The 26,596-nt window shown below is 51.5% G+C and overlaps 7 protein-coding genes across 7 annotated transcripts; 4 read left to right on the plus strand and 3 right to left on the minus strand.

Moving 5' to 3' along the window:
* Positions 1 to 1,775: 1,775 nt before the first annotated feature.
* FIBRA_05452 (uncharacterized protein) lies at positions 1,776 to 4,034 on the minus strand (the record flags this gene model as incomplete). Its single annotated transcript, XM_012327217.1, has 8 exons — positions 1,776 to 1,991; positions 2,041 to 2,505; positions 2,563 to 2,685; positions 2,744 to 3,287; positions 3,349 to 3,460; positions 3,511 to 3,554; positions 3,614 to 3,736; positions 3,790 to 4,034. 8 exons carry the CDS (start codon positions 4,032 to 4,034, stop codon positions 1,776 to 1,778), a joined length of 1,872 nt encoding a protein of 623 aa, XP_012182607.1.
* A 1,597-nt stretch (positions 4,035 to 5,631) lies between these two features.
* Positions 5,632 to 9,596, plus strand: FIBRA_05453 (uncharacterized protein; the record flags this gene model as incomplete). The annotated part of the gene is made up of 10 exons (XM_012327218.1): positions 5,632 to 5,654; positions 5,716 to 5,790; positions 5,843 to 5,902; positions 5,981 to 6,014; positions 6,066 to 6,277; positions 6,325 to 6,420; positions 6,469 to 8,383; positions 8,419 to 8,748; positions 8,807 to 9,211; positions 9,273 to 9,596. 10 exons carry the CDS (start codon positions 5,632 to 5,634, stop codon positions 9,594 to 9,596), a joined length of 3,474 nt encoding a protein of 1,157 aa, XP_012182608.1.
* A 1,329-nt stretch (positions 9,597 to 10,925) lies between these two features.
* Positions 10,926 to 12,727, plus strand: FIBRA_05454 (uncharacterized protein; the record flags this gene model as incomplete). The annotated part of the gene is made up of 8 exons (XM_012327219.1): positions 10,926 to 10,957; positions 11,010 to 11,214; positions 11,267 to 11,360; positions 11,897 to 12,090; positions 12,146 to 12,217; positions 12,271 to 12,395; positions 12,446 to 12,537; positions 12,594 to 12,727. 8 exons carry the CDS (start codon positions 10,926 to 10,928, stop codon positions 12,725 to 12,727), a joined length of 948 nt encoding a protein of 315 aa, XP_012182609.1.
* A 996-nt stretch (positions 12,728 to 13,723) lies between these two features.
* FIBRA_05455 (uncharacterized protein) lies at positions 13,724 to 15,802 on the minus strand (the record flags this gene model as incomplete). Its single annotated transcript, XM_012327220.1, has 12 exons — positions 13,724 to 13,732; positions 13,782 to 13,810; positions 13,868 to 13,924; positions 13,978 to 14,095; positions 14,149 to 14,361; positions 14,413 to 14,501; positions 14,554 to 14,692; positions 14,747 to 14,834; positions 14,883 to 15,282; positions 15,332 to 15,465; positions 15,517 to 15,593; positions 15,656 to 15,802. 12 exons carry the CDS (start codon positions 15,800 to 15,802, stop codon positions 13,724 to 13,726), a joined length of 1,500 nt encoding a protein of 499 aa, XP_012182610.1.
* Positions 15,803 to 17,130: 1,328 nt separating this feature from the next.
* On the plus strand, positions 17,131 to 18,136 carry FIBRA_05456 (uncharacterized protein; the record flags this gene model as incomplete). Its single annotated transcript, XM_012327221.1, has 6 exons — positions 17,131 to 17,177; positions 17,251 to 17,476; positions 17,573 to 17,677; positions 17,737 to 17,845; positions 17,905 to 18,029; positions 18,092 to 18,136. 6 exons carry the CDS (start codon positions 17,131 to 17,133, stop codon positions 18,134 to 18,136), a joined length of 657 nt encoding a protein of 218 aa, XP_012182611.1.
* A 459-nt stretch (positions 18,137 to 18,595) lies between these two features.
* On the plus strand, positions 18,596 to 22,711 carry FIBRA_05457 (uncharacterized protein; the record flags this gene model as incomplete). Its single annotated transcript, XM_012327222.1, has 7 exons — positions 18,596 to 18,817; positions 18,886 to 18,947; positions 19,013 to 19,075; positions 19,132 to 19,441; positions 19,517 to 19,631; positions 19,692 to 20,799; positions 20,875 to 22,711. 7 exons carry the CDS (start codon positions 18,596 to 18,598, stop codon positions 22,709 to 22,711), a joined length of 3,717 nt encoding a protein of 1,238 aa, XP_012182612.1.
* A 289-nt stretch (positions 22,712 to 23,000) lies between these two features.
* On the minus strand, positions 23,001 to 25,079 carry FIBRA_05458 (uncharacterized protein; the record flags this gene model as incomplete). Its single annotated transcript, XM_012327223.1, has 8 exons — positions 23,001 to 23,085; positions 23,138 to 23,256; positions 23,311 to 23,746; positions 23,801 to 24,061; positions 24,112 to 24,307; positions 24,365 to 24,527; positions 24,578 to 24,964; positions 25,014 to 25,079. The coding sequence occupies 8 exons, from the start codon at positions 25,077 to 25,079 to the stop codon at positions 23,001 to 23,003; spliced, it is 1,713 nt and encodes a 570-aa protein (XP_012182613.1).
* Between the last annotated feature and the right edge of the window lie 1,517 nt (positions 25,080 to 26,596).

Below are 26,596 nucleotides of genomic sequence, written 5' to 3' on the forward strand. Positions count from 1 at the left end.
TGCTTTGCATCGCTCCGGCACACGTTCTCATACATACCATCACACGTGTTTGATTGTGCTATCGTAGTGCATTCGATACTTAATCCAAACTCTACTTCATTATGATAAATGAGCTTACCTCTGTACACTTATCCCTCGGACACGCTCAAGGATCATCTCCGATGCGCTGGTATGTTGTGCAGGGCTCAACGTCGACTCGAACGCTGAAGCTCAAGGCGCATCTCGATTCTCGTCTAGGCTTGGACTAGCCCCTTTTTCACCGCCAACAGGTCAATCTCTCTAATGTCTAATCAGGCCCAAGCCTGTCTCCTGGACGTGACCGGGCTTTGCAAAAACGTTGTCGATCAACTTAGTCTCAAGCACCTCCGTATCCCCGTCGTAAGTAGCGCAGGTCGCGGCTTAAATTCCCCAGCGACGTCGGCACATACTTTATCTCCACCCGGGAGGTTGTCCTTTCCAGAGTCGAAGTTTCGAATAGTATTCGCACTTTCTTTGTCCGATACTTACTCAGGAGAATTCCAAGGCCAGCCCGTCGACAAATCGTATGAGTTTATCCCACTCATCAAGTTATTTGTTTTGCGACCGGCGACTTGGTACCGGTTCAACGGCACCGCCTTCCGCCAAGCAATGGCGTCAATTTCGTCCGCCAAGGAACGTCTCACTTGCCACTGGCATCGCGCTCTCAGTACTGTTTGAAGTACTTAGTGCCTGCGCAGTCTTGCGACCCTTGCGGCCAACTTACGGCTTTCCTGCTCTCCTTGTCACTTGATTGTGCCTTCACAAATCATGGAAGCCCGCCATCAAGCCATCTTTTCTGTGGACGCACTTGACCGATGTCTAGACACGCATACGCCCGAAGGAACACCGGCCGACATGACAGGCAAGGCAGTCTGTCGAGATAGCGCCCCTGTACGCCGAGATCTTGTGGGCTAGAAAGCCCGTGATTCACTTGAGTCTCCGACGTTAATGGGACTAAGCCTAGAGGAGGATTGCCGTGGCTCGCAAATGTATGTGCACCAATCATCCCATACAATGTGTTGCTGCGCCGTTCAGGTCAGCTGTCTTTTTGCATTGTACTATGGATGCATACCATATGGCTATTTCTTCCAACAACGCGGAGGGATTCAAGGCCACTCTGGCCCCAGGCACTGGGACTTCTTGTCGCTCGATGTCACGCACCATGCCATGGACGTGATGAATCCGAGGCTAGCCATAAGCGGGACGGTATTGTAATACTTCGATCCTCAACTTTCAAGCAGCGAGGGGCGTCAGGGCTATCGGTAGTCTGATTTTCTTCAGTCGAACTTGGCTGGTCGGTGGTTTGCATGCCTGGGGGGCATCTGACGGGAGCGCAGCCGCCGGCGCAAGAGCGGATCTTCGAAATTCGACGTGAGTCTAGTCTGTGGATAGAGCAAAGGAATGAGGAAGAAGGCCCAAGTTCGTCACATTATGCCGTTTAATATTCGACGAGGGATCCCGTCTTCTGCCATTATGGCCCATCCCGATACCCCATGATTGGCTGCGAAGAGGCCGTTTGGTCGGTCACATCTGCTGTTCAAGTTGAGCATGGTCTCAACTGCAACCGCGATATGAGTAAGGCCTGAGAAGTCTGGGTAGGAGAAGTGAAATGATATCTCGCCACATAAGCTACTCACAAAAACAATTGAATGTTGACTGACAGTACAGATACTCCTTATACACATACTCTACAACTTTCTAAACGCCAACCCCAGAAAATTGATATTATTACATTATTAGTTGTTGCAAAGGTCGATCTAACCGCCTCGACCTCGCCCCGTTCCCCGACCTCGAAACATACCTCTAGCGGCAAAGCCAAGACGAAGGGCGCCGCGACCAAAAGGCAACATGGGATACTCTCCTGGTGCTTGAAGAGCATCGGGAGGGGGTGGTGGAACAACATTGACATCCTCAACCGGGAAGGCACCGGGTATCTCTGACGAGGGGTCCTCATTGTCCTCCTCCTCATCACGCTGTAACGTCTCAGTACTCGGTTGCCACTCAGATGCGACGGACACTTACTTCAAGATCGATCACAAGGGCGCCCATATGCCACCCTGCGGCGGCGGCGGCGAAACAGTATCTCTCCCTACGCTTCTTCTCGGTGTGATCAAAGCGCACCTCCGTAGGTGTCCCGACGTAGGGAGGGTGCTCATGTGGCATGTGCCTCCTTGCTCGCACCCGCTGTTGCTCGGTTGCGAATCCACCTGGCTGGCCGATCGCGATCTTAACCGGATCTCCGAGTCCCAGCGCACCCTTGGAGAATGCTCCCCACGTAAGTAACTTCCCTGTGGAAGTCAATGCACCATGATGATAATCGCCCAGCACAACAGAGATAACTGAACGGTTCTGTAGTCCAGCTATTATAGTGGGTTGAAGAGGAGCAGACGGGCTGGGTGCTGCGCCATCTGAGGGGAATTTGCCCATGAGGACGACAGAACGTGAGCCAGTAGAGTATGCTACGAATGTCTTGTATTGGGCGGTGATCTGTGAGAGTGGGGATGAGAAAAAATAACGGGTTGTCAGTATGGAGAATTCCCTTACGTGTGTAATATGCATCGTCTCTGGAGGCTCTATACGCGGTCTTTCCGATGACGGGTCCTCGGCAGGTGGACCACTATACAAACGGTGCATTCTCACTTTCTCCACGTCGCTGAATTCGGCAAGCTATCATTGAGGGGCATCTAAGCCAGTACAGACCATGGAGCAATGTCAAAGCACGCACATATTCCCAGTGTCCTCGCTGGTACGAATCTTCGCCCCCAAGATCACCGTACCTCAAGACATGACCTTTGTTGGTTAGGCCAATGATCATACGGTCCATGCCAGCAATTTTGACCAGCTTCGTTTCGGCATCCAGCTCCTCGTCAGAGAGTCCGGTGCTTTGCAGCCTAGGGAGACGTGTTGGAATTGACGGCAATCGCACAGGGTCCACGTCTTGCAGGTCCCACGGATAGCAGGGAATCACAGTGGGCTCTGCCTTAGTAGGGGTTGCTCGCGTCGATTCGGATATGCCTCCTTCGTCAAGTTCCATATTCTTCTCGTTAATGACTTGTTGCAAGCGTCCTGAGAAGGGCCAGTAGACAAAGACATCGCCCGACTCGGTGAGGACAGAGGAAAATCCCCACCCGCTGGATATCTGGGTGGGTGTAGCTTCTGGCGACGACTTGTCAAGGAGAGGAGATACCAGTCGGAAGGGTCTTCCCCAGGAAGTGAAAGCCCAGACATGTGAAGTGGTATCCAATGCAGCGCTATGCAGGCGCCCGCAGCTGCATTGATTGCGAAGGTCATCAGAAACCGCGCCATTCACATGATATACGGGAATCACACCTGATACTGCGGAATTTTGCTGGGAGATTGAGACGCATAGGACGATCAGCCCTCCTTGCAGCAACGGAGAACCCATTGCTCCACAGCATACCACTATTTCCATCCAGAGTACCTGTTGCATATTCTCGACACGATTTTGGCTGATATGACATACTGACTCACCCCAGACGTGGATGTTTCCATTTGAGTCGAGTGCATGGAACGACCTGCCGATTGTGCGTGTCAGGCAGATAGCTTGAGAAAATTCACGAGGATCTTCGCTTACATTCCTCCTGCGACTAGACTCACGATGCGAGCACCTGGTATACGCAACTCGACTGGATAAGGGGCTCCTGGCTGTAGTGAGCGTCCTGCATCTCCTAGCCCAAGTCTACCACTACTGTTTTCCCTGCAATGGACGATTGAACCGATGAGGCCAATCGAAAGAAAACAAAGACCTACCCCCACACAAATAGCCTAGGATTCGATAATCGCTGATAAAGAAACTGCCACCCATGAGTCCTAGCAGTCTCTGAGCCAGAAAAGTTGAAGTCTTCCTCGAGCTTCCGATGCCAGAATGTTTCATCGGCAATGAGATTATGGAAGCTGTGGCTGGTGCTCGACAGAGAGAGGAGATCTTGGATAGGGAGCAATGGGCATATATGGTCGAGCAAGAGCTCTACGGGAAGGTCGGAGAGTGATAGCATGGATGAGATGATAGTTCGAGTTCGAGTGGTCAAGACGGCTGCGCGGGCACTTCTGTGTATCGATACGCTGACCCCAAGTTGGACTGCGCGCGGCGAGGAAGATGATATGTCGTCATATCGCATTGGAGGCGCCCACGGCGCAGCGAGTGGCACGCCGAGGCGCGTCAAACGTTGCCTGTGGCACACGAGTCTTCGACCCCAGGCACATCGTGCGAGTCGAGCGAGAAGGCTCCGGCTTTCCAAGACAGCTCCCCCAAGGACAGGTGTGGCACAGTGGATGCGGAGGGCACCTGGGTAGCATCTGCGAGACACCGAGAGTCGCACATACAAAACGGTGAGCCTTGCATTCCAATACATGCACCTCATCTTCAGCCCTCCACACAATCCACTCTCCGCTCCACTAGTGCCCGCACGGCAAGTGCACCCATCGCGTCCATCGACAGCATAATCCGCAGCTCCGAGCGTATCGCAACAGGAGGGCAGCAAAGGCGCGATGTAGGACGTCAGCCACGAGGACAAGGAGTATGGAAGCGCAGGGCGTACAGCATGTAGCACACCGCCGGCGAGGTACATGCGCCGGTCAGAAACCAGAAACTTGTACTCATCTCGGACGCAGTTAAGCAGAGAGCGCCTTGAAGAGCATCAATCTGAACTGAACACTATTTGCTGAGGGGAGTGTCCTCTCAAAGCCCCGGACATGAGGTGTTCAGGATTATCGCCCCTCCTTGAGATTGCAGAGTTATCTCGCATGCTGCTGTCAGATACTCATGCCCCTCAATAGTGCGTACGCCGCACCAATTCCATGGATCAATGCGTTTCGACCCCGTTCTGTCTTCGCATTTTCACCATTTCATTCTTTTATCACTGTCAGATTATTCCAAACAAAAGCGAGTCGACGCAATATCTAGTGAAACTATGTGCGCAATCTTCCAATTTGTTTCCTATTTCCATTGCTACTTACGAACGTAGGGAATGCAATGTGAGGTGCAAAGTCTTTCTTAGGGGCAGTGCTCTGGCATTACGAGAATTTGCGCTTCCTGAGGCAGTGAATTAATTAACGCTGTTAACGCGGGTACAAGGACAATGGAGCGCATCCAGATACTAGAACATCCGTGCTAGTGCATCGCCGGCCATGGTCACATTGATACTTGTCCAGAGCAAATGAGCGCTCCTGCTTCCCACAATGAGCACAGGTGTGTCGGCAATTAGAGGCACTTTAAGCGATATGTTCGTTCGTTTTTAGCACTTTGGCCTATCACCAAAGCCACCTCAAAGATGGCTTCAAATGACGCCTTGAGATAGCGTGCAGATGCCCCTCATCCTCATATCTCAAAGGGCGCTATTTTGGCGCTATCCAAGGGGGGCAAGATAGCGTGTGGATAGGTAGCAACCAGCAAATGGTAGGTATCCTCCCATCTGGGTTGGGCATTTGTGGGCGCTGAATCAACGATGTCCTGTACTGGATGTGTGCTAGCCACGCATGCTGCTGTAAAATGGCGCCCGTGCGTGGATCTCATAAATCGGCCCGACTCAGCTCGTACATTGCCAATCCTTTCACTATTCTCCCGTATGCAGCCTTGATTGAATTCTTACTAAGATGTCGAACAAGGCTGTGCCAGAGTAAGTCTAGACAGTGCTCGCCTGAGAGTGTTTAAATCCAAACTAGATATTGTGGCTGTAGACAGCGGCATTCAGAGGGTACCGATCCCTCCCATCCTGTATCAAGCCCTCTCACCACTGCAGTGAACGAAGCAGCGTGAGTAAGTACGTCTTGTGCTCTTATGGGTCCCTGTCAAACACACACGTAGGAATTCACATTCGATCATGACTCTTGCCTACTCTAGTATGCTACCTGGAGAAAAGATGAGGTATGCTACTTATGTGTAATCAATCGATACGATAATAGCTAAGTCGCCGTACTTCAAGCGATTCTGATCACTTGGTAGATCCCTTAACATTGTGTGCGATGATAGACACCGAGTGTGTGGCGTTTGTCTTGTCACCTTTCTTGGGCTGATTCATGTAATACAGCTTTTCAGTGCCATGACATCCATGGTTTGTAGCCCAAAGACACAGTATGATGAAGATAGTTGCATATCCAACCTTCCCAGCACCAAGAGGTCACGGAGTGATGTGGATGGTTGCATGTCCGACCTTCCCAGCGCCAAGAGACTACGGAGGGATGATGACAATACCTCCACCTTACTCAACCAAACGTCGCAAAGCAATGGGGACGCCACTACGTATGTACTCCTCTGGAAACAAAGTATTTTAACTGATGATTGCTTAGGCCCGAAGTTGGCAATGCCTTGGACTTCTCTTCACCTCGGCGATCAGCTCCCATCGATGCAACATCATCGTGTTACATTGACGTTTGGTTGGAACAGTGCGTACTGCCGGCATTGTGTCGATGTGCCCTTTCCTTTTACACTAGATTCAAGCAACGCGGCGATCCCGCCCATTTGGACACCGCGATAGCAAGTTGGGACGCTGCTGTACAGGTCGTGGCAGAGATGAGTCCACTGAGAGTGAAAGTTCTGCTTGGTCTTGCCGAGTCGCTAAGGCAACGCTTCGAACTGCTCGGTGACCTCAATGATCTCACAGCCTCAATTGGGGTTTTCGAAGAGGCCATAGTATCAATTGCAGATGTTGACTCCATCAAGTCTGCCTGTTTGGGCCTTCTCAGCATCTGTCTGTCGACTCGCTTCCAGCGGCTGGGCGACATTGCGGATACCGACCGATCGGTTTCGGTGTACGAGGACGCAGTACGACTTACTTTTCACGATCACCCCCTCAAGGCGAGTTATTTGGACATGCTCGGCGTCTCACTGTCGGATCGTTTTGATCGGCTGGGCAATGTCGCGGATATTGACCGGTCAATTTCAGTGCAAGAGGATGCGGTACGACTTACTCTTTATGACCATCCTGACAAGCCGAGTCGTTTGGGCAACCTTGGCAACTTACTGTTGACTCGATTCGAGCGGCTGGGCAATATCGCGGATATTGACCGGGCGATTTCGGTGAATGATGATGCAGTACGACTTATTCCTCATGACCATCCTGACAAGCTGGGTCATGTGAACGACCTCGGGAACTCACTGATGACTCGGTTCGAGCGGCTGGACGATGTCGCGGATATTGAGCGGGCGATTTCAATGCAAGAGGACGCAGTACGACTTGCTCCTTATGACTATCCTACCAAGCCGACTTATTTGAGCAACCTCGGGACTTCACTGGCAACTCGCTTCCAGCGGCTGGGCAATGTTGCAGATATTGATCGGGCGATTTCAGTACAAGAGGACGCAGTACGACTTACTCCTCATGACCATCTTGACAAGACGAGTCGTTTGAACAACCTTGGCAACTCACTGTCGACTCGTTTCGAGCGGCTGGGCGATGTCGCGGATATTGACCGGTCAATTTCATTGCAAGAGGATGCGGTACGACTCACTCCTTATGACCATCCTACCAAGCCGGGTTATTTGAACAACCTCGCCAGCTCACTGGCGACTCGGTCTCAGCGGCTGGGCAATGTCGCGGATATTGACCGGTCGATTTCAGTGCAAGAGGACGCAATACGACTTTCTCCTCATGACCATCCGCACAAGCCAAGATTTTTGAACAACCTCGGCATCTCACTGTTGGTTCGCTTCGATCGGCTGGGCGATGTGGCAGATATCGACTGGTTGATTCTAGTGCAAGAGGACGCAGTGCGACTTACTCCTGATAATCATCCTCACAAGCTTCAGTTTTTGGTCAACCTCGGCACCTCGTTTTTCAGCCGCTTCCGGCATCTCCGCGATATTGCTGATCTCAGGAGTGCTATATCGACTTTCTCCGGCGCGGCCTGTTCATCAGTAGGTCCTTCTTCCATTCGTCTTGAAGCAGCCCTGCGATGGATTCGTTGCGCTCACCTTATTTCCTCGGATTCTCTTCTTGATGTTTACGCTGCAGCCATCGACCTTGTGCCTCAAGTAGTATGGCTTGGCCTGCCCCTCCAAGACCGCCACCGCGAACTCCTACGAGCAGCAGATGTTGTACGAGATGCAGCAGTCGATGCACTTGCACGTGGGTACCGCAACAGAGCTGTTGAATGGCTCGAGCAAGGCCGTTCGGTTGTCTGGAACCAGTTGTTGCAGCTTCGTACACCCCTCGATGAGTTGCAGAGTCGTGATCCGACGCTTGCGAACAGACTCCGTCAAGTCTCATATGAATTAGAGAAGGGTAGTGGGCATGACATGACTGGAGCTGGAGAGATGAAGAATGATGTGGGTTATCTCTGGAGGAACAGGCCCGACAATACCGTGGACTCGCAATGGAGCGCGAAACGATTCTCTCCGAGGTCAGATGTCTGCCTGGTTTTGAAAGATTCTTGCTGCCAAAGACTGTCTCACAACTCGCTCCTTCGGCACATGCGGGACCCGTCGTCATCCTTAACGCCAGCCAGTACAGATGTGATGCATTAGTCCTCCTGGCTGAATCGGACGACGTGCTTCATGTCCCCCTCCCTGATATCACATACGAGCAAGTGGAAAACTTACAGAAATCCCTGAATAAACTGCTTGCCAGTCATGGCCGTGTTATTTCGCGGATGGACAGAGCTATAAGAGAAGTTGTACGGAGGGGTCGAACTACTGACGAATCGTTCAAGTCCATTCTTTCAGAATTGTGGAAGAAAGTTGTACGGCCGGTGTTGGATGCCCTTGCTTTTTCGGTATGTACTACAGCATTGATGTCCTCGAAGAAAACTCACATTTGTGCTCTCAATCTAGACTCCAACCGCAGGAGAACTATCTCGTATCTTCTGGTGTCCCACTGGTCCATTTTCATTTCTCCCCATCCATGCTGCAGGTCTTTATGGTGATGCCGATACAGGAGCGAAGCTGTCGGATTTCCTCATCTCGTCGTATACACTTACTCTCAGTGCTCTCATCCTCCCGCCGCATGAAGGCACTACCATAGATAATATGCGCCTTGTTGCTGTCCCTCAGCCGGCATCAGACAGGCAGACTCGGCTGCCGGGTGCACAAATAGAGCTTGGACATATCAAGACGACGCTTCAAAGCCTTTCATCTACCCCCATCTCACTCGTGCAGTCCATCGGGACCGTGGAAGATGTACTGACCAAGATGAAGGAATCGGACTGGGTCCATTTCGCATGTCACGGAGTACAAGACGTCCGCAGTCCCCTCGACAGTGGAATTGTGCTCGCTGATGGTCGCGACGGACGTTATCAAGCTGGCACGTCATCGTGGAGGACTCGCGTTCCTCTCCGCCTGCCAGACCGCTACAGGCGATAAGGACCTTCCTGAAGAGGCCATTCATCTCGCTGCAGGCATGCTGCTCGCTGGGTATGGCGGTGTGGTTGCCACGATGTGGTCGATAAAGGACAGTGATGCGCCCAAGGTGGCAAAGTGTGTATACGAACAGCTGTTCCGGGATGGCAATCTGCCCGACTACAGGCAGGCTGCACGGGCATTGCACTATGCGGTCAAGGGTCTTCGCGAGGAGCACAGCGCGCCTTTTATGTCTTGGATTCCGTTTATACACATCGGTCCGTGATCATGTTTCTGCACGAACCGTTTTGGCCTATCATCATTCACTGAGATTGCTCGTTGTTTTGCCGCACCATACACCATATGCACTTAGATGGAGATTTACGATATATTATTTGCAATACTTATTATGTTCGTGAAGCTGTACCAGTTTCTCTTGATTCGGATTGGTAAATAGCATGTACGACTTACGCCTGCACTTTAGGCCTCGGAGGATGTGGAATACAGTGTTACAAAAGCTTCTGTTTCCCCGAAATTCACGAACAGTCGAAGTTGTACTAGATCAGCTCATGAAGTTCACTTTCGGGTCAACAGAGCGGTAGTCGCATAGCGCAAGCGGTCAGTCGTATGCCGTGTGCGAGATCGGTCGCCAGAGGTTTATAATCTGGAAGCAGCGGCGGAGGAGACCCGGTGCGTCCACAAGAGGAAGGCGTTGGTAGACCCGTGCGATGGCGGACGCGGACCTCTGGTCAAGGTGCACGAGACGAATAGGCTGACGCTTCCAGGAAGAGTCGTCTATTTTGCCAAGACGCCGGCGGCGAATTGCTGGACCAAGGTGCGAGTGTGTGGATGAAACATATAAATCGATCCGAGACGTACTATGGTCAAATACGACTGCCCGCCTTGCACCCGTCAACTCCTTTACAGCCTCGATGCTCTCGGAGTAGTATTCTCGCTCGATGTCTTTCTCATTTGTGAATGCTTTGGGCGTAGCGGGGTGGCGATATATTTGAAAGCCAGTGGTGTCGAATATGAACGCCTACTTCTTTCCGCGAACATGTTCTATTTGAACCGTGTGCGAATCGTCGAGCTAATTCCTGCACGATTGGCCAGTGCTTGCATCCACATTGACATTAGTGTACGGCTTAGAGCCATCTCACGGTGGAGCGAAGTAGATAAACCCAGCGCCAGCGGCATTCTAAGCGGGAATGGAGGTGGACATGATACCAGTCGTAGCAAGGCGGCTGAGACAAGAAGGAACAGTTGTGAGCCAGGAATGCTGGACGTGCCGACAGGAGTGTGGTCAAGTTATTTACATATGTATCTGGACTTGCTTTGGGAAACATGACGATGCCGTGTTAGGAATGATTAACGAAGCTTGAAAATTCCGCAGAGGTCCGGATCGCAGTCCAAGTCTCGCGCTCAGTGAGAAAGGGACGCAGACAGACACGGAGCAATGACGTGGGCTATTTCAGACAGCCCAAAAGTTGTCGCATGGCTCCAGATGGTCGGAAGTGTGCACCAGAGCCAGATCTGCGCAAGATGAAACACGGGCGAGCTCCTCCAGAATTTTGTACTGGCGGCACACACGCAGCGAGTCACAGACACATACTGCATGAAGAAAGACTCGAAAGGTGCTGTTCCCGCGTGAGAAGAGGCGGATCAGGCAGCCCAGCACCTCTGCACGCTTGCTGGCCAGTCTTGCCCTTAACAACGCGGAGGTGCGCAAGAGACTCTTCGGCGACTCTGGCATCATCGGCCGAGACTTGCTCGCACGTCGCAAGGACGGCTGCAGAGATATAATAGCCCATCCTGATGAGGAGCATCTTCGCTGGGCTGATGAACCTGGTTCAGACCATGGATTCATCTCTCGAGGGAGGGAGGTTGGTCCTGATCAAATGCCAGTGAGCATGTGCCGACCACAAGTCTCGGGTCTATCCCTAACCCTCTCCGCAGATTCCTGAAGCGCGAGTTCCTAGCTCTGGCATCGTATTGCGCGGGACCCTCGAGAAGAATTTAGGCAAGATGCTACTGTCACGAGGGAGGCGACGTGCGCTGTGGCGATGATATTGCAGACGATGCTCGATGCCGCAAGAACGAGCTTGCGGGTCGCGCACAGGGCGAAGTTCGGGCTGTGGGGTTAGAGGGATGGCGTCCAAGAGAACATTAATGGAGACGAAGGAGCCGACACAGGTACGACGAAAAGTCGGCTGCAGAATAAGATGGCTAGTATGAGGGTGCGTGGCAAACGTTATCATATATCGCAAAGATTGACGTTTGATTTCAATCAGGACCAACTCACCGAGCGCGTCCCGCAGAAGCACAGAGATAAGGCTCTGAGCAAGCCACTGTGGTGAGGAATTTGCTTAGCGACGAATTTTATCCGCAAGAGCGCCGTGATCAGCTCATAATCCGCCTCAAGAAAGTCACCATCGAGTGCCAGAAACACAAGGACAACCAGGAGCGTATTCGCTGGTTTTTGAACACTGTCTACGAGTATATCACCCAGGGTTGACCAGCTGCAGGGAAGCTATATCTTGATCTTGAATTAATAACTGGTCCGCTCTCACAAATTCACAAGCAAAGCACCCCGCCAGCCGCCGGTTTCGGATGACAACCTCCAGTCGGCCAGGCGCGAGCTCCGCACGCTTCTGGAGCGTTCCGCGAACGGTGTCAGCACGGTCATTATCGTCAATGCTATCCGCCAGCTCTACGACGAATCTCGTCATGATGATGGCCCCGGCCACTGGCTTCGCGAGGTCAACGAGTTTGTACGCCAGGTAGGTGCCGGTATGGGGTGGTCGATTGTCCGCGAAACTGATCTATAGTCGCTAGGCACACCTCACGAAGGATCTGTCATTTAATGGCGAGAGAAGCTTCAAGTACAAGTCAGAGTTATGGACGGACGTCCGCAGGGTCATTGTCCCGAGTTTGAGCAGATTCTGATCCCGCGCATCGAGTCTACGGATGAGGCGTTCAACCTCGTCTTGGAGTATTTGACGCTTTCAGGATGTGATGCGTTCCTGAATGTCGTCAGCGTGGACGTGCACAACCGCTTGAAGTTCAGTCCGCACGACACGATCTAGTGCGTTCTTTTCCGCTACTTCGTGTCCCTTATGTTCAACTAGCACACAGTGACGAGTCTCGCCACGAAAACACGCTTGTCCTCGGTCAGATCCAAGCCGATCTCCGCGACGTCACGTTTTTAAGACGAGCATGTCCAAGATGTCTGACTCGGGTATGGTGAATGCGCTCCTCGGCGGCTCAGGTATGACCGTCATAGTGCACCTCGCGACGGCCCAACACCCAGCGTGCGTCTTCCAGGTTGTAAACGTGGTCGTCAAGGTCGACTTGTTCAAATTCGCCGTACAAGACGATCGCACCGCTCATCACACCACAGGACTCGTGAAGCGCTAGCGCTCGGGGGCGCGGTACGTACTGTGCTGGAGCACCGCGATGGGAAGTCGACCGCGGTGCGCGACCAGATATCGGAGGCGAAGGGGCGCGAGAACTCCAGCAGGAGATAGGTGCTCCGCGAGCAGGTTGCGCGCAAGAAGCGGGAAGCGCAGGATAAGAGCGAAGAGAAAGTGCGGCATTTCAAGATTGTAACAAGCCCTAGTGCAGAGCTGCTCGTAGGGATAGGTGAAACGCGCGGGTGTGTAGATGGATGCTGCGAAGCATGGAGAGGAACGGCGGAGCGATGCGTGAGTCGTGAGTCCCTATTCAAACTGTTGTGTGGTGTTCGAAGTTGTGCTGATGCGCCTTTGACTGCAGGTACAACCTTTGAGTTGCTCTGATCGATCTGAATGTGGAATGTTGTTACTGCGGACTGTATCTTCATGCGCCGTTTGGAAATGTGTATGTGTACGGCTTTGATGTGGTGCTGTTCCTAAAATTACAATTATGATACCTCCTGAGATGCGTATTTACGAGTACTGTAAGAATCAGTCATATGATAACTAGCGTCTTCGTAGATTTTGTACGCCGTCGACGGAGACGCACTTTAATGACTTCCGAGCCTTCATACTTCAGTGCCAGATCAAAGTAACAACTCTCGCCAAGCTGGACGAAACTCCTATTTTCTCTCAGTGATGCGGAGTGCGGCGAGTAGGGAATTCTCCCAGCGAATCAAACGTATTTCGTGGATAGCATACGTAAGTACTCTACGTAATGTTCATGTATGCTCAAGTGACTCAAGGATGAAGATAATCGATAATAGTAGACGTAAGTAATCCAGTCCGATATGTGGAACCGTTTCCGGCTGAAATAGAACGTCCAATGCACACTTGTATCCTTCACAGAGAATGTCCAAGGCGAACGGGCCCCTGCAATCCTGGCAAGGCACCGCTGCCAGTCTAATGAGAGGGGTATATAGCGGGTATCGACAGGGCCCCGGAGCCCAATAAGGGGAGATTACAGCTCCTGTAGGTCATCGTGAGGTCATCGTCTGAGCAGATAGTCAGATACTCACTGTCATTGTCAAGTTTCCGGAGAGTAGCCCTAGGCCATGTAATCGGGTCAGCAATCGACCATACCGTACCGCTACACATTACTTACTATTCTCTAGGACGCAACCATCTGGTATATCGATGCGTTGGCCCTCGTTGGCAACAACTATAGAAGGCACATCAAAGGCGTTTCTTGAATACAATAACTTGGAAACTCACTGATCACAGTCCCACGAAGAGTCACATTTCGGCCAAAGTTGACGTCGCCTGTCACTGTTAGATGGTCCAACTCGATGATAGTGGGTATTTTTTTGAACCGCTTCTGGAATTGAGCGATCTGCAACACAATATTGAGTGCTTGATCAAAAACAGGCCATGACGAATATCTACCTTCTTGAAGTGGTCACCGAGCTTGATGACGGGTGTCGTCTCGAACATCCGGTTCTCGTTAATAACGAGTTGTCCGTGCTGGAGCGAATAGATATCGCTCTTGATCAGAAGCAGGTCCGAACAGCTCTTCACAGGCAAGAAGCGCGAACGAGGGACGTTCACACCGTGTGCGTTCCGGAAGTGCTTGATCGCAGCACCAGCGGCGGTCTCGAGCTGAGACATCGTCAGCACCCATACGATACAACCAGAAGATGTCAAGTATACCTGGATGACGGCTTGGCCATCGTCAGCTGTCTTGGGATTGACGATTATCTCTAGCTCCATGCCCTCATTCTCCATGACTCGTTTCAATGCTAGCCTCTAGAGTTGGAATCCAATTTCGTTCGATTGACGGATGCTGCTCACCTTTCAGATTAATCCATAGATTATTCGTGTTGAAGATCTTGAACTTGCGGACAGACTTGAAGTCTTCAACATGCTCTGAAGGTACTTGCGCAATTTCGAGCAACTGCACGTTACCCTCGTAATCGATGAGAGTCCCGCCCTGCCATTTAGTCACTTGTGAGGCGAAGCTTAGCTAGAACCAGCAAGGACGTACCTTGACATCTGCTTTTGTCTTGTCCGTGACCTCCATGATGAACTCCGCCTGGGAGTCGACCATGTGTTGGAGAATGTTCTGGTCCACGCTGCCACTCATTCAGTACGTACAGACCGGAAATGCATTATCTACTCACACGGCGCCCAGGTTATCCGAGTTAGACACAAACAGATACTCCTTGCCTTCGGCAAGCAGCTGGTCCAGCACGCCTGAATGGAGAAGGGCATTGTACAGATCGCCGTGGCCAGGCGGGTACCACTTGCTCTTATCGTCATTAGCTGATTTCGGGCACGGCATGAGAGACTCCTTGAAGATACGCGGGTATCGGCTTTGATTGAAGGTGGTTATGCGCAGCTGCTGATTAGCATACTTTTTGATAATCCTCAACGTGTCTTCGTGCGTGTTGAACGACGTCATGAGAATGAGTGGTACATCTACGCGATGAGTCGTGTTTAGGTGCTCAATCTGGCGCACAGTGAGATCAAGGAACGTCATGTCGTCTTTGACCTCGAGCGCGGATTTGGCACCAGTCATGCCTTAGGAGAGATTAGGACACGATGTAGATCGAAATGGTAACACGCATACCCATGGAAGTACCAAGGCCTCCATTTACCTTAAGTACTGCGAGCTTGTTCAACATCTTCGGGTCCGGGTTAGTAGGTAATCGGTCGTATGAGACGATTTGGTCGGCAGCAGGGGATTTGATGCGATCCCAGTCGCTTCGCGTATCAAGTCAGTTTATGGACTTTAGGTGAACTAATTCGACATACAGCTCCTTGTTCTGCGCCTTCTCGGCGAGATAACGAGTGAAGAGATAAAAGAACGACTGCATCTCCGTGTCAAATGCCTGTGTGAGGTCCGTGATCAATCCTGACTTTATAAAGTATGCTAGATATCAGTCAAGCATACCTTCTTAGTGTGATAATCTGACACGGTGTTCACTAATCGATTAAGTTCATTGCGCATGTTCTTCGTCGCAACACCGGTGGTCGCACTCTTGAAGTGCTGTTTACGCCGATGACATATTTTGTGAATAACCGCAGATAGTTGTACCATGGTAGCAGATAAGAAAGTAAAGTTAACGACCTAGTAGTGCCAGAAAGACAGGCAATGCTAGGCATACCATGGCAGACACGCCTCTCGTGCGAGGCGTTTTCTCGCTGGGGGCGGCGACGAGCGTCGCATCGGACCTGGTCGCTTCCGAAAGTCGTAGGCTGTTCAGAAACGACATATTTGTGTATGTTGGCTGTCTACGACACGTAGAAGTAGCTGTACAGGAGAAAAGTGCAAGATTTGCAGGGCTGTCTCTAAGCGGCCTTTTATCGCCTACGACGTATTTAAGCGCGCGATCTATGCAGCGATCAGAATGATCATAGCCGAGATCCGGGGTCGACCAAACGTCGAGCCTCGCGACCGTTCTACTTCAGAACATAAGTGCTAGCATAGACAGAGAAAATGTAGATCATCGACGAGCATACAGAGAACTCAACCCATCTGACTGCACCTGTCATCGGTTTAGGGGCCTGGCTGAGGTCTTCGATAAAATAATCATCACTCCTACAATTAGAGACTATCGAACTTGGATGATATAGATCTCCAACCAACGACAGCTGCATGCAGTTCGAAGGCGCTCGAAATTTTGCAAAGTGGCACTTAGATTCTTCCCGACAGCCATTTTTTTCATTGCAAGCGGAATTACTGCAGATTGTGCGGCCGGAATGCACAAGGCAGTACAAATTGCAATCTGCAGCGCCAAACTGCCAGTCGTGACACGTCCAAGTCGGCCTGTCAAGATACACCGTGTTGTACATAGCACAAAAGACACAAGTTTCAGAGATGTTGAGAATTCAGGCGCAAAAAGTGCCACAACATCCGAACCCTCATAGCAATGATACTAGAACCAAAGATTGGACGATCATATACATAGCCGGTGAGTGGGGCTTAGCGACACGAAAAAAAAAATGGTAATAATAATGATTTACAGTTTGTAAGTAGCAAATCTACATTCATTCGTAGTTTGGATGTTGGTATGACCGATAGCCACTCACATGAGATCATTTGCGGCAACCACAAGTTCCACTTAAAGTCTATCTAAAAAATGACAATTTGGACCGTAGAAATCATAGCTAAGACAGAGTTAAGTTACAGTCAAGAGCACTCCCAGAAGAATCAGCAATCGATGAGAAACGTCGCACCCAGGTGCCCTTTGGGCCGAGGCTGTAACGCAGTGGCTGAAATTCGATCGGAGCCTCACTTAGATCAAACCTTATTTCTCAAACTGTAATCGCACATATCCACGATGCAGAGCACTGCGGCCTTCACACTCAAGCTTCAAGACATCCGAGATGGGTCAGTGTTGCTTGTCCGCTTTAAAGCGTATCGAAATGGCTTACATTGCTGACATCTATCTGTTCATTCATGCTGCTCCCTCGTGCGCGATGACCGTTGAAATGGTCTGCTACTACTTGTTTGCGCTGTTTGCGTACTGCAGGTATCTCCCGCAGCTCTCGGCACAAACGTTCGGCCACCGGTGCCCAGCGCCCCCACTACCGCAAGAAGAGAAAATTCGAGCTTGGTCGTCAAGCCGCAAGCACCAAGCTTGGTCCTAAGCGGGTCCACACAGTCCGAGTGCGAGGTGGTAACTTGAAGTATCGCGCACTACGCCTGGAGTCTGGTAACTTTGCGTGGGGAAGCGAGCACGTTACACGAAAGACAAGACTTATCGGTGTCGTAAGTAATCTGTCGCAGCTGTTGAACATCTGCGAGCACTTTAAAGCCCCTTTCGACCATCGTAGTAAAATGATCGAAAACTGACGAACGGTGCAGGTCTACAATGCATCGAACAATGAGCTTGTCCGTACAAACACACTTGTCAAGAGCGCTATCATCCAGGTCGATGCGACGCCTTTCCGGCAGTGGTATGAGAACCACGTACGTATGCTTGTTTCTCTATCATCGGCTCGCGTGTCGATAACTGAGCTCTTTTGTAGTATGCACAACCCGTGACCAAGCGTGGCTCCAAGAAGGAGGGCACTGAGACAGCCGAGGAGAAAAAACTGTCTAACCACACGCAGCGCAAATTCGAGGAAAGGAAGAAGGGTATGCTAGCCGATGTATCTCATGCTCCCTGGAGTGTTGCTGACAGACGTCACGATAAGACGCCAAAATCGACCCTCTCCTAGAGTCCCAGTTCGCCGCAGGTCGTTTGTATGCTGCCATCAGCAGCCGACCAGGCCAGTCCGGTCGTGCAGACGGGTACATTCTTGAGGGCAGAGAACTGGAGGTCAGTTGCCTATTGTGGCGGATTTGGCTACCGAGGGGTGCTAATGCGAATTGGTGCTGCAGTTTTACCTGAGGAAGATCAGGACGGGCAAACAGAAGCATGCATAGTGTGTCGGGTGACGTATTTCGCCGCTCAGGCCGGCAGGTGGGTGGCGGGGACGCTGGGCCTGTGCCCGCAGTGCCCTTGGGTCAATAAAATTGCTATGACCGGCTTTTGTTCATGTTCGTACGACTATATTGTATGTGAAACTATGACCATGTTCCCTACCCATGTCCACTGCAATGCGATCTTGTCGCTTTGAAAGGTCAGATTGAAGGCGTCTGATAAAATTGTGAGACGGATGGGAAGAGTGATGTCAGCGCCATCCACACGGCCACAGCACTGACCCTGTCAACTTATAAACTCCCGCGGCACGCGACTAGCGCGTCTGTCAGCGCTTTGTCGCGCACTTCATGCGCGTTCTGTTCAACTTCGCCTCCATCGCTTCCCTCTCATCTCTTGTCCACAGCACGGTCGTGTATATTGGGTTTCCCTTGTAATCTGTTACTGCGTCTTCGCTGAGCCCAATGCCACAGGCTGCGACGAGCTCCAGCTCGTCATTACATCCAGCATGGCGACCAACCAAGATTATGAACATGCGCGATCTTTCTCGCGACGACGACTTTCTCAGCCATTTACTCGTAGAGAAGTTGGGCACTGGGGCTGTTCCTCTCGTTGTCCACAAGATGGATGCTAGCCGTATTATACCCAAAGCCAACCCCGATGACCTCCTACAAACTGTTCGACGTGTGAGCGTCTTAAGTTTTCTGCCTATGTCTGACAATCTCAGAACTAAGCCTGTGTTCATGCTATTTAGCTCGTCGCCGCCAAAGGTCCCCCTCAAACAGCCATCCGGGAAGCAGTTGATGAGCTCCTGACGTGCGTCCATTTTCTCACCCTATCTCCACCATCTATAGCCTAACTTGCGACTCCACGTCCGCTAGGCTTGACGCTGTGCGATATTATGTCAAGAACTATGATCAAAAGCAGCTGAACGCATTCGCCACGTATGCTGCTACCCCCGTTTCCCCGTCTCCACCCACCGCTGACTCATCCCCGCCAGCCACGCCTCGCGTTATTTCGAGCTTTACCTACCCACGGGCTCCATTGAGATTGCGCATACATCTCGTTACACACATAAGACTGGGAAGTCGGAACTATGTATCCTTGCAACTCGTCCCCTTATGCCGGGTATGGTCATAACTGAACTTAAGGGGTCGATGGCCGACCTCACAGAGGAGGAAGATATGGAGCTCAAACGCATTGATGGTTCCTGTGTCGATGGCGCGCAGATCCGGCGCGATTTTAGCGTCATCCATTCCAAACAACTCAAGAAAAATCATCTTTTCTTGGGTCCCGCTCGGTTTGTAAACGTGAGTACTCCACTAACCCCTATTTCGTCCGCGTGAAGGTGGCCGATGTGCGAATGCAATGTGCTTGTTTAACAGCACGATTGCGATCATAACGTGGAGCTTTTTCGAGAAGGACGCTACATCACCTTTCGCGTCATCAAGCCGATCGCGGTGGGAGATGAGGTGACCGCACACTATGGAGACGGATATTGTGAGCATAGTCCATTTTTCGGCTGTCGATCGTCGTGCCTCTAACCCTTTTATTTTACAGTCGGTCGCAAAAACCGGCATTGCCTGTGTGAGAGCTGCGAGAGACTCGGCAAGGGTGGGTATGCGCCCAATGCGTCGGAGGATGAGCTGTCCGATTCTGGCCCTGGATCCCCTCCTCAGGTCCCTGCAGAAAAAGGCAACGGCAACATCGACTCTTCCGATTCGGATGAATCGGATAGTGAAGCTGCCGTCAATGTGAATGAGCGCCGTACCCGCAGAGGCGTATATGCCGTGGTTGATAATATAGGTAAAGACGCCGATTTGGGAGGGGGTGGTCAGATTGAGCTGGAGGCGGAGGTTGAGCCTGATACCGCGTCTGATTTGACTTCACTCCCCCCTTCGCGTTCGTCTGTACCACTTGCAGGGCCCTCGAAGGGCAACGGTATGATGACGCCCGACTCCGATCTAGCTCCTGTGCAAGATTGGTTACGTGGTGTGGACAGCCCTCTCTCGGTGGAGTCGACGTCGATCAATGAAAGGACGACCAGTAGTGCAGTATCCACCCCAACTCGATTTCGATCGGTTATCTCAACGCGCGCACAAAGAGCGAGAGAAGAGGCTACATCGGGAGAGCTGGAGAGCATTAGTAGTCGGGGGACAAGCGGTCGAGGTCGTGGGGGGAGGGGCGGGAAATCCGGTAGGTCGTCAGCGGATCCTGCGCGCCAGCTCGTCACTCCGCCATTGACTGCTGACCGCTCGGATTCTACGGGACCATCCGTACGTTCGTCGTCGCGTATGCGGACGCGCGCAGGGGACCAGGACAGAACTCTCTCACGGTTCGCGACTCCATTGCAAGACAAGACCGATGTAGCCTCGACTTCCGATATGATGGATCGCAAGGGGAAGGCGCGGGAAGAGCCTGAACGCGAAGCGCGGACATTACGACCTCGTATGATTCATCCTGCTCTCGCCGAGCAACAGGGTGTCTCGACTAAGAAGCCAGAGGAAGACCCCAGAGATGTGGATGGTAAACCGCTCCCGACGTGTGTGACGTGCAAGAATGTGCTGCCTGTCATTCATATGGAAGGACAGCCGATATGGGGACATGGTTTCGGTCGAACTGGGAAGCGCGGACGTCCACGGAAGCATTTTAGCGTCGAGTGTCCCAGGTACGTAATTCTGATATGTGCTCTGGCAATTGCTAGGGAACCAGGTCGAACAGTCTGCTAATCCACTTGTTACAGATGCATGCGACATTTCGAGATATACGCGCTGAAGTGGCCCGAGCGCCTTCCTGGGGACGGAAGCAGTGCATTCTTACCAACGCCGCGAGACACTCGGAACAGTACACCGATCACTCACTCTGCTCTTGCCACGTTAGACCGCAAACTGGCATTTGCGATGCATGGTTATGCCCCACCCAAGCGACCTTACAAGCGTCGTCGGGAGGCGGATGGCATCGATGTTGAACGCCCGACGAAAAAGCAGAAGCCTAGTACGGGGAGACCACGCGGACGTCCTCGAAAAAATAAGGTTGGAATGTCTGCAAAAGCGATGGAAATCTTGCAGGTACCAGAGCATAAAGCCGCCGCTAAAGCGTCTCCCGAAAGTGGCCGTCGGAGCAGTCGCACTCGTATGCCAACCCTTAAGTTACGTGAAAGTGAGCCTCCCAAACCTAGGATGCAGTCAATATCTAGGCCACCTGCATCGACATCATCTCTTTCTACTGCATGCAGTGAAGATGAGATCGTATTACCAGGCACACCTCCAAGGGAGGTAGCAGAGATTGAAGAAAGCCCGAAACTTCCAACGCCGAAATCATTGGCTGTGGCAGCGCAGCCTCGAGATTCCAACGGACGGTTTGGCAAGAAGTCGAATACGAATGGTCGATATATGCGCAAGAGCTTCACGATCGGTGGTAGGCGACGCGCAAGGGCGCATAGGCCTGTGATCAAAGTCCGTTCGCGGGTGGAGCCGAAGGAAGGTGACAGTGAAGTCGAGCGTGGAGAGATTTTTTCACTCCCCACACCGATTGTCAAGGTGGAATCATCTGGGAGTACGTCACAGAAACGGCCTCTGGAAGAAGTGGGGAGGGCCTCTACAAAGAAGATCTGTTTGGATGGTGACGAGGATAGTGATGCGGATCACGGTGACCTGTCGCCCCTGAGTGATTCTGCAGATTCAAGTGAAGAGACAGAATATCGCCGCCCTTCCCTATTATCCACTGGAATGAAGCATGGTGCAAGTCTCCTCTGTGCGCCGAACCCTATGACATTTGCTCGTCGCAAATGGGCTCCCGCCCCAGCTGATACCTCTTCCAGAACTTCGACGGTCGCTGACGGCATACATTCGTCGACCGAGGATGATACTGACCTGCCTGTAACCCCGGAAGATGACGGAAATTTGGAGTATCTGGGTGTGAAGGAGTTAGATCAACGGTTCGGCTTTGGTCAGGATGCCACTCAGGACGCAGGTCACAGTGCACTCGCTCCGTCTCCCTCCCTCCCCCCGTCCTCTTATGTCGGCAAGCTCACCCTCAAACCCTCACCGATCAATCTGGCTAGGCGACGGTGGGCTCCACCACCACCTACGAAATTGCGCAATTCTCCTACCATAGCTGAATCAGCGGATCAGGAGATTTTGGTAACCGACTCGCAGGACGAGTTCGATTATGATCTCGATTCGTATTACACCAGTTCGGATGAAGAAGGCGATTTATTGAACCGCTCAAGACTTTCTCATCCCCTCGCCGACCCATCCGATCGCCCTACCCGACGTCGGTCGTCCATTCCCTCTGTGGATTCTTCTGCAGGTGACACTGAGCAAGTTGAACGACTCGTGGATGAATCCCCCTCCATTACTTCTGATCGTTCCGAAGTCTCTCGACCTCGATCTGTACTATCGTCATACTCATCGGATAAGTCCCCTGGTATGGCGTGGAAAAAGACAGTGCTGCTGCCGACCAGTAATCCCTATTTAACCAACCCCAAAGCGTCATTTGTCACCAATTTCCCCAGTTCTCCTGTCAAGTTGATGCGGGCTGGCTGGGACACTGCATCTGATTCGGACTCGTGTCAATAAAGCAATGAACACTGCTCTGTATAACAGCCACGAATTCACACTTGGTGGGGTTTCCCCATGCTTTGCTTATTACTCCTTATTGTACTGTTTATCGCGTTTGCCACTTGACGTTACCCATAACCTATAGCACGCATGTATGTATGTATATTACGGCTACTTCGCAGCCTTGGTGGCCTTAATGTCTGAGATTAACAATGCTCTTCGTTAGGTGCTCTTCTTGGTCTCTCGTCCGATACCCACGTTACGATCAGTATTAGGATTGCGTCAAGCTACCATACATGTTTTAATTCTACTGCTGTCCCTCAGGCTTTAACGAACTGCGACCTGCACGAAGAATCTCGTCGGTCGACAGGAGATTCACGGCTATCACGGAGCTGGAACGACAATGTCAGTTTCATGCGAAATAGGACACTTTCGCTGACATACCAAGAGTGTAGCATCTGTCTCTTTACACGGTAGTTATCCCAGATACCCTCTACTGTTGGGTCAAAAGGCTCGCCAGATTGTAGGTCAATACCAACAGTGTTTCCCTCAGCTTGCTCTTCCTGTGAGACAAGGCACTCTGTGAAACTACCATAGCTGATATATATGAGGCATACCTGTAGCGCATTGACTACGTCCTGAACGTCATACCCACCGTTCGCCGCAAGCGTCTTCGGAATCACCAATAATGCTTCCGCGAAGGCAGCCACACCCATCTTAACGCGGCCCTTCGCGCTTCGCTTTACGGGACCTGTCAAGTGCGCCGCACATGCCACCTCGAAGGCACCCGCACCCGGTATTAAAGCCTCATCCTCTAGAGCATTCTTCACCGCGCGGAGACCGTCACGGAGTGCGTCCTGCGTCTGTTGAATTGTATGGGGGTTAGGGCCCTTGATCAGGAGCGTCACGCTCTTTGGGTCCTTGACATCCTCGACGAAAGTGTACTTCTCCTCGCCAAGAGTGTGCTCATAGACGAGGCCCGCCCAACCAAGAACGTCGGGCGTCAAGTCCTCAACGGAGTTCTGGGAGACACCTCCGCAGACGAGTTGTAAGCTTCAAAGAATCGACGTTAAGAAGGGAGGGAAATTGAGCATGCGCTGAACACACCGCTCCATATTCCGTCGCTTGGCTCGTCGAAGCGCGAGGATGCCATTCTTGGCTAAAATGTCCAGACTTAGAGGATCAATACCCTTTTGATTAATCACGACGAAATTTCTCTTCTTTTCCTTTGAGTCTATGGCTTGATCGCATACAAGGTTCTTAAGTTCCACGATTTTCTTGCACTTGGCATCCGTAAATTTGCGTTCGGATTCAACGAGTTTTTCGCGTTGTTCAGCCGATGAGTAGAAGAAGCCAGAATTCACTTCGCTACGCAGTTGTGAGTTATCCGGAAGTATCATAATTAGTGGATCACCTACGTTTTTTCATATTCCAAACTGACATTTAAAGTGAGAATGAACGCGTTTTCGACACGTTTTGGCATGTCAGGATGCCTTGCGCCATGGTCAAGAACAAGTCCGCGGATGAGTTGAGTCTCAGATGCGGTCCGATGCTGCATCTTCATGATCTCAACCATGTGCAAATCGATTGGGTCGCGGAATTGGGCAGGAGATTCTGGGACCAACATAAGTGCCCAATAATCACAAAATTATCAAGATAATGACTGAGTACCTTTTGATGGCTGAGGCGGCCTGATAGTAAGAACCGCATCGACAACGTCTGCCGCCAACTGCTTTGCGAGAGACGAGCTAACTTTGGTGGCTAGTGAAGTATACGCAACGTTGATGAGAGTAGCACGGTCCAACTTCGATGGTCGCTTGAACGTCTCTAAGAACTAAAGGTCGATCAATTAACGCGACCTATTGCTAGATGGAACGAACATACAGCAAGCGCCTCCTTCTTTGCCAAGTCAAATCCTTGTCCAATGACAGTGGGATGCACGCCCTCTGAGATATAACGATCGGCTTGTTTAAGCAGCTCTCCGACCAGAAGTACAACTGATGTCGTCCCATCTCCAACTTGATCATCCTGTGCGACCGCTGTCCTTGCAATCATAGCAGCTGTTGGATTCTGAATTTGCATCTCGGATAGAAGCACCTTCCCATCCTTGGTCATTTTGATCTGACCTGCACCGTCCACGAGCATTTTCAAGGTACCTCTAGGACCTATAATCTTTGTCGAACTCACAGAAACCATGCGATAGTTATGTAAACGCAAACCTAAGTTGTTCTTTACAACATTGGCGAGGCCCATTGCGCCTGTCGTATTCACCTGGTAAAGTTGATCAAAAATAAGTTCTGCGGAGCTGCATAACGCGCACCTGCAGCGCCGCCGCACGACGGACACTCTCCGCCTTGGGGTTTATGAGCTCAATGCTCGATGACATGATGTGAATTTCTTTTCGTGAGATGTCTTTTGAAGGTGAGGCTGAGAAAAACAAGGGGGAACAAAGGACACAACCCGTCGATGGAATGTCGCGGTACTCGCGGCGGATAGAAAGAAGGCTTTCACAATTGTCGGCACGTGCAGTCGCGTGTTGCGGACGCGTCTGTTTAGCGCTTGCTCCCTTGTATGGGGCGAGCTGTGTGGCTCGAATGGTCAACCGATCACGGTTTATCTGTGTCCCAAACCCCATTTATCCTACTTATAAGCAGCCACTCTATCCAAAACAAAAATCAATGCGATCATAGTCCATACTACTTCAATTTAGATTTTCTTCTGAGTTTTTTGTGAATACGTGAGCCCGAGTGAGTCCGACACCTTTCATCTTCCCGTAATTGACCCGCTCACCCTGTGTGAATAGTTATGAGTGTATCGGATCCAATTTCTATTGTCTTGAACCCGCGCGGTTCGTCTTCAGCGCATCGGTATCTGCTTCGCAAGTCGGCTCAAGTACAAGAACTCGTATCCCAGCCCAATGAGTCGCAGTTGCTCAAAAGTATTCGCGAAACTCTTCGAGGAACTCGCGGGTCTCCAACATCAAACGTAAATTCAGTGCGTTATCCCCCAGCTGAGGATTCCTACAGCTCGCGTTCTGTTCCAAATTATTGCGACACAGCAGGAGAAGAAGAGCTCATCTGGGACACCTACACGGCCGTCCATACCTGCGGGGGTATCATTCGCAAGATATGGAATTTTGAAGAGGAAGGACAACCAATACAGTGGGCATGCATAGGGTGGTTTGAACAACCAAATGCCGTTGCTTCAACTTCTTCGCTACGCCCACCCCACTCCACGCATGATCATCCCGAGCAATCAACACCAGCGGTGGACTCTAGCAGCAGACCCACTTTTGGCCCATTCGGCCGTGCCCAACAACAACGGAAGCGGGAGAAAGAGCCTGGTTCGCGCTCTCGTGCTGTTTTCATCTTCCTGCGCAGCATCGGTCGAGTCTATCTCGCAGGTGGAGCTGATCATACTTTCCAGCTGCCTTTCATTGTACGAAGGGCCTGGCCATTGAGCCCACATGGCGTGATGATACAGCGTGTTTTGGATGTTTCTGAACTCGAAGAGGCCAAATCCTCTGGGGATACACCGCTGCCTACCATTTTTACGTTCATAAACCCCTTTGCAGAGCCCGCCGCTGTGGGCCTGACGGACAAAATAACCGGCGGTTACCATCAGATGCCTCCGTCTGTGAAAGATGATGACCCCAATAAACCGATGACCTCAGTTCCTGCTGAGGAACACGTCGTCTGGGTCTCTCAACGTGGCCCTGACTCCACGGACAACTTGGTTATAACGGTGAATACGAGCAAACAACTTCTCTCCGTGTGGCGTTATGCGTTCATCAAGCCGAAAGATATTCCAGATGCACCCGGTCGGGCGCCAGCAGGGAACAGGCGTACGTCCTTGTCCGGAACCCCTCACCATCGCCGACACACTAGCATCGCAATGGCGGTT

The sequence above is a fragment of the Fibroporia radiculosa genome (genome assembly GCF_000313525.1).
Source record: "Fibroporia radiculosa TFFH 294 genomic supercontigs, scaffold4512, whole genome shotgun sequence".
NCBI classification, from domain to species: Eukaryota; Fungi; Basidiomycota; class Agaricomycetes; order Polyporales; family Fibroporiaceae; genus Fibroporia; species Fibroporia radiculosa.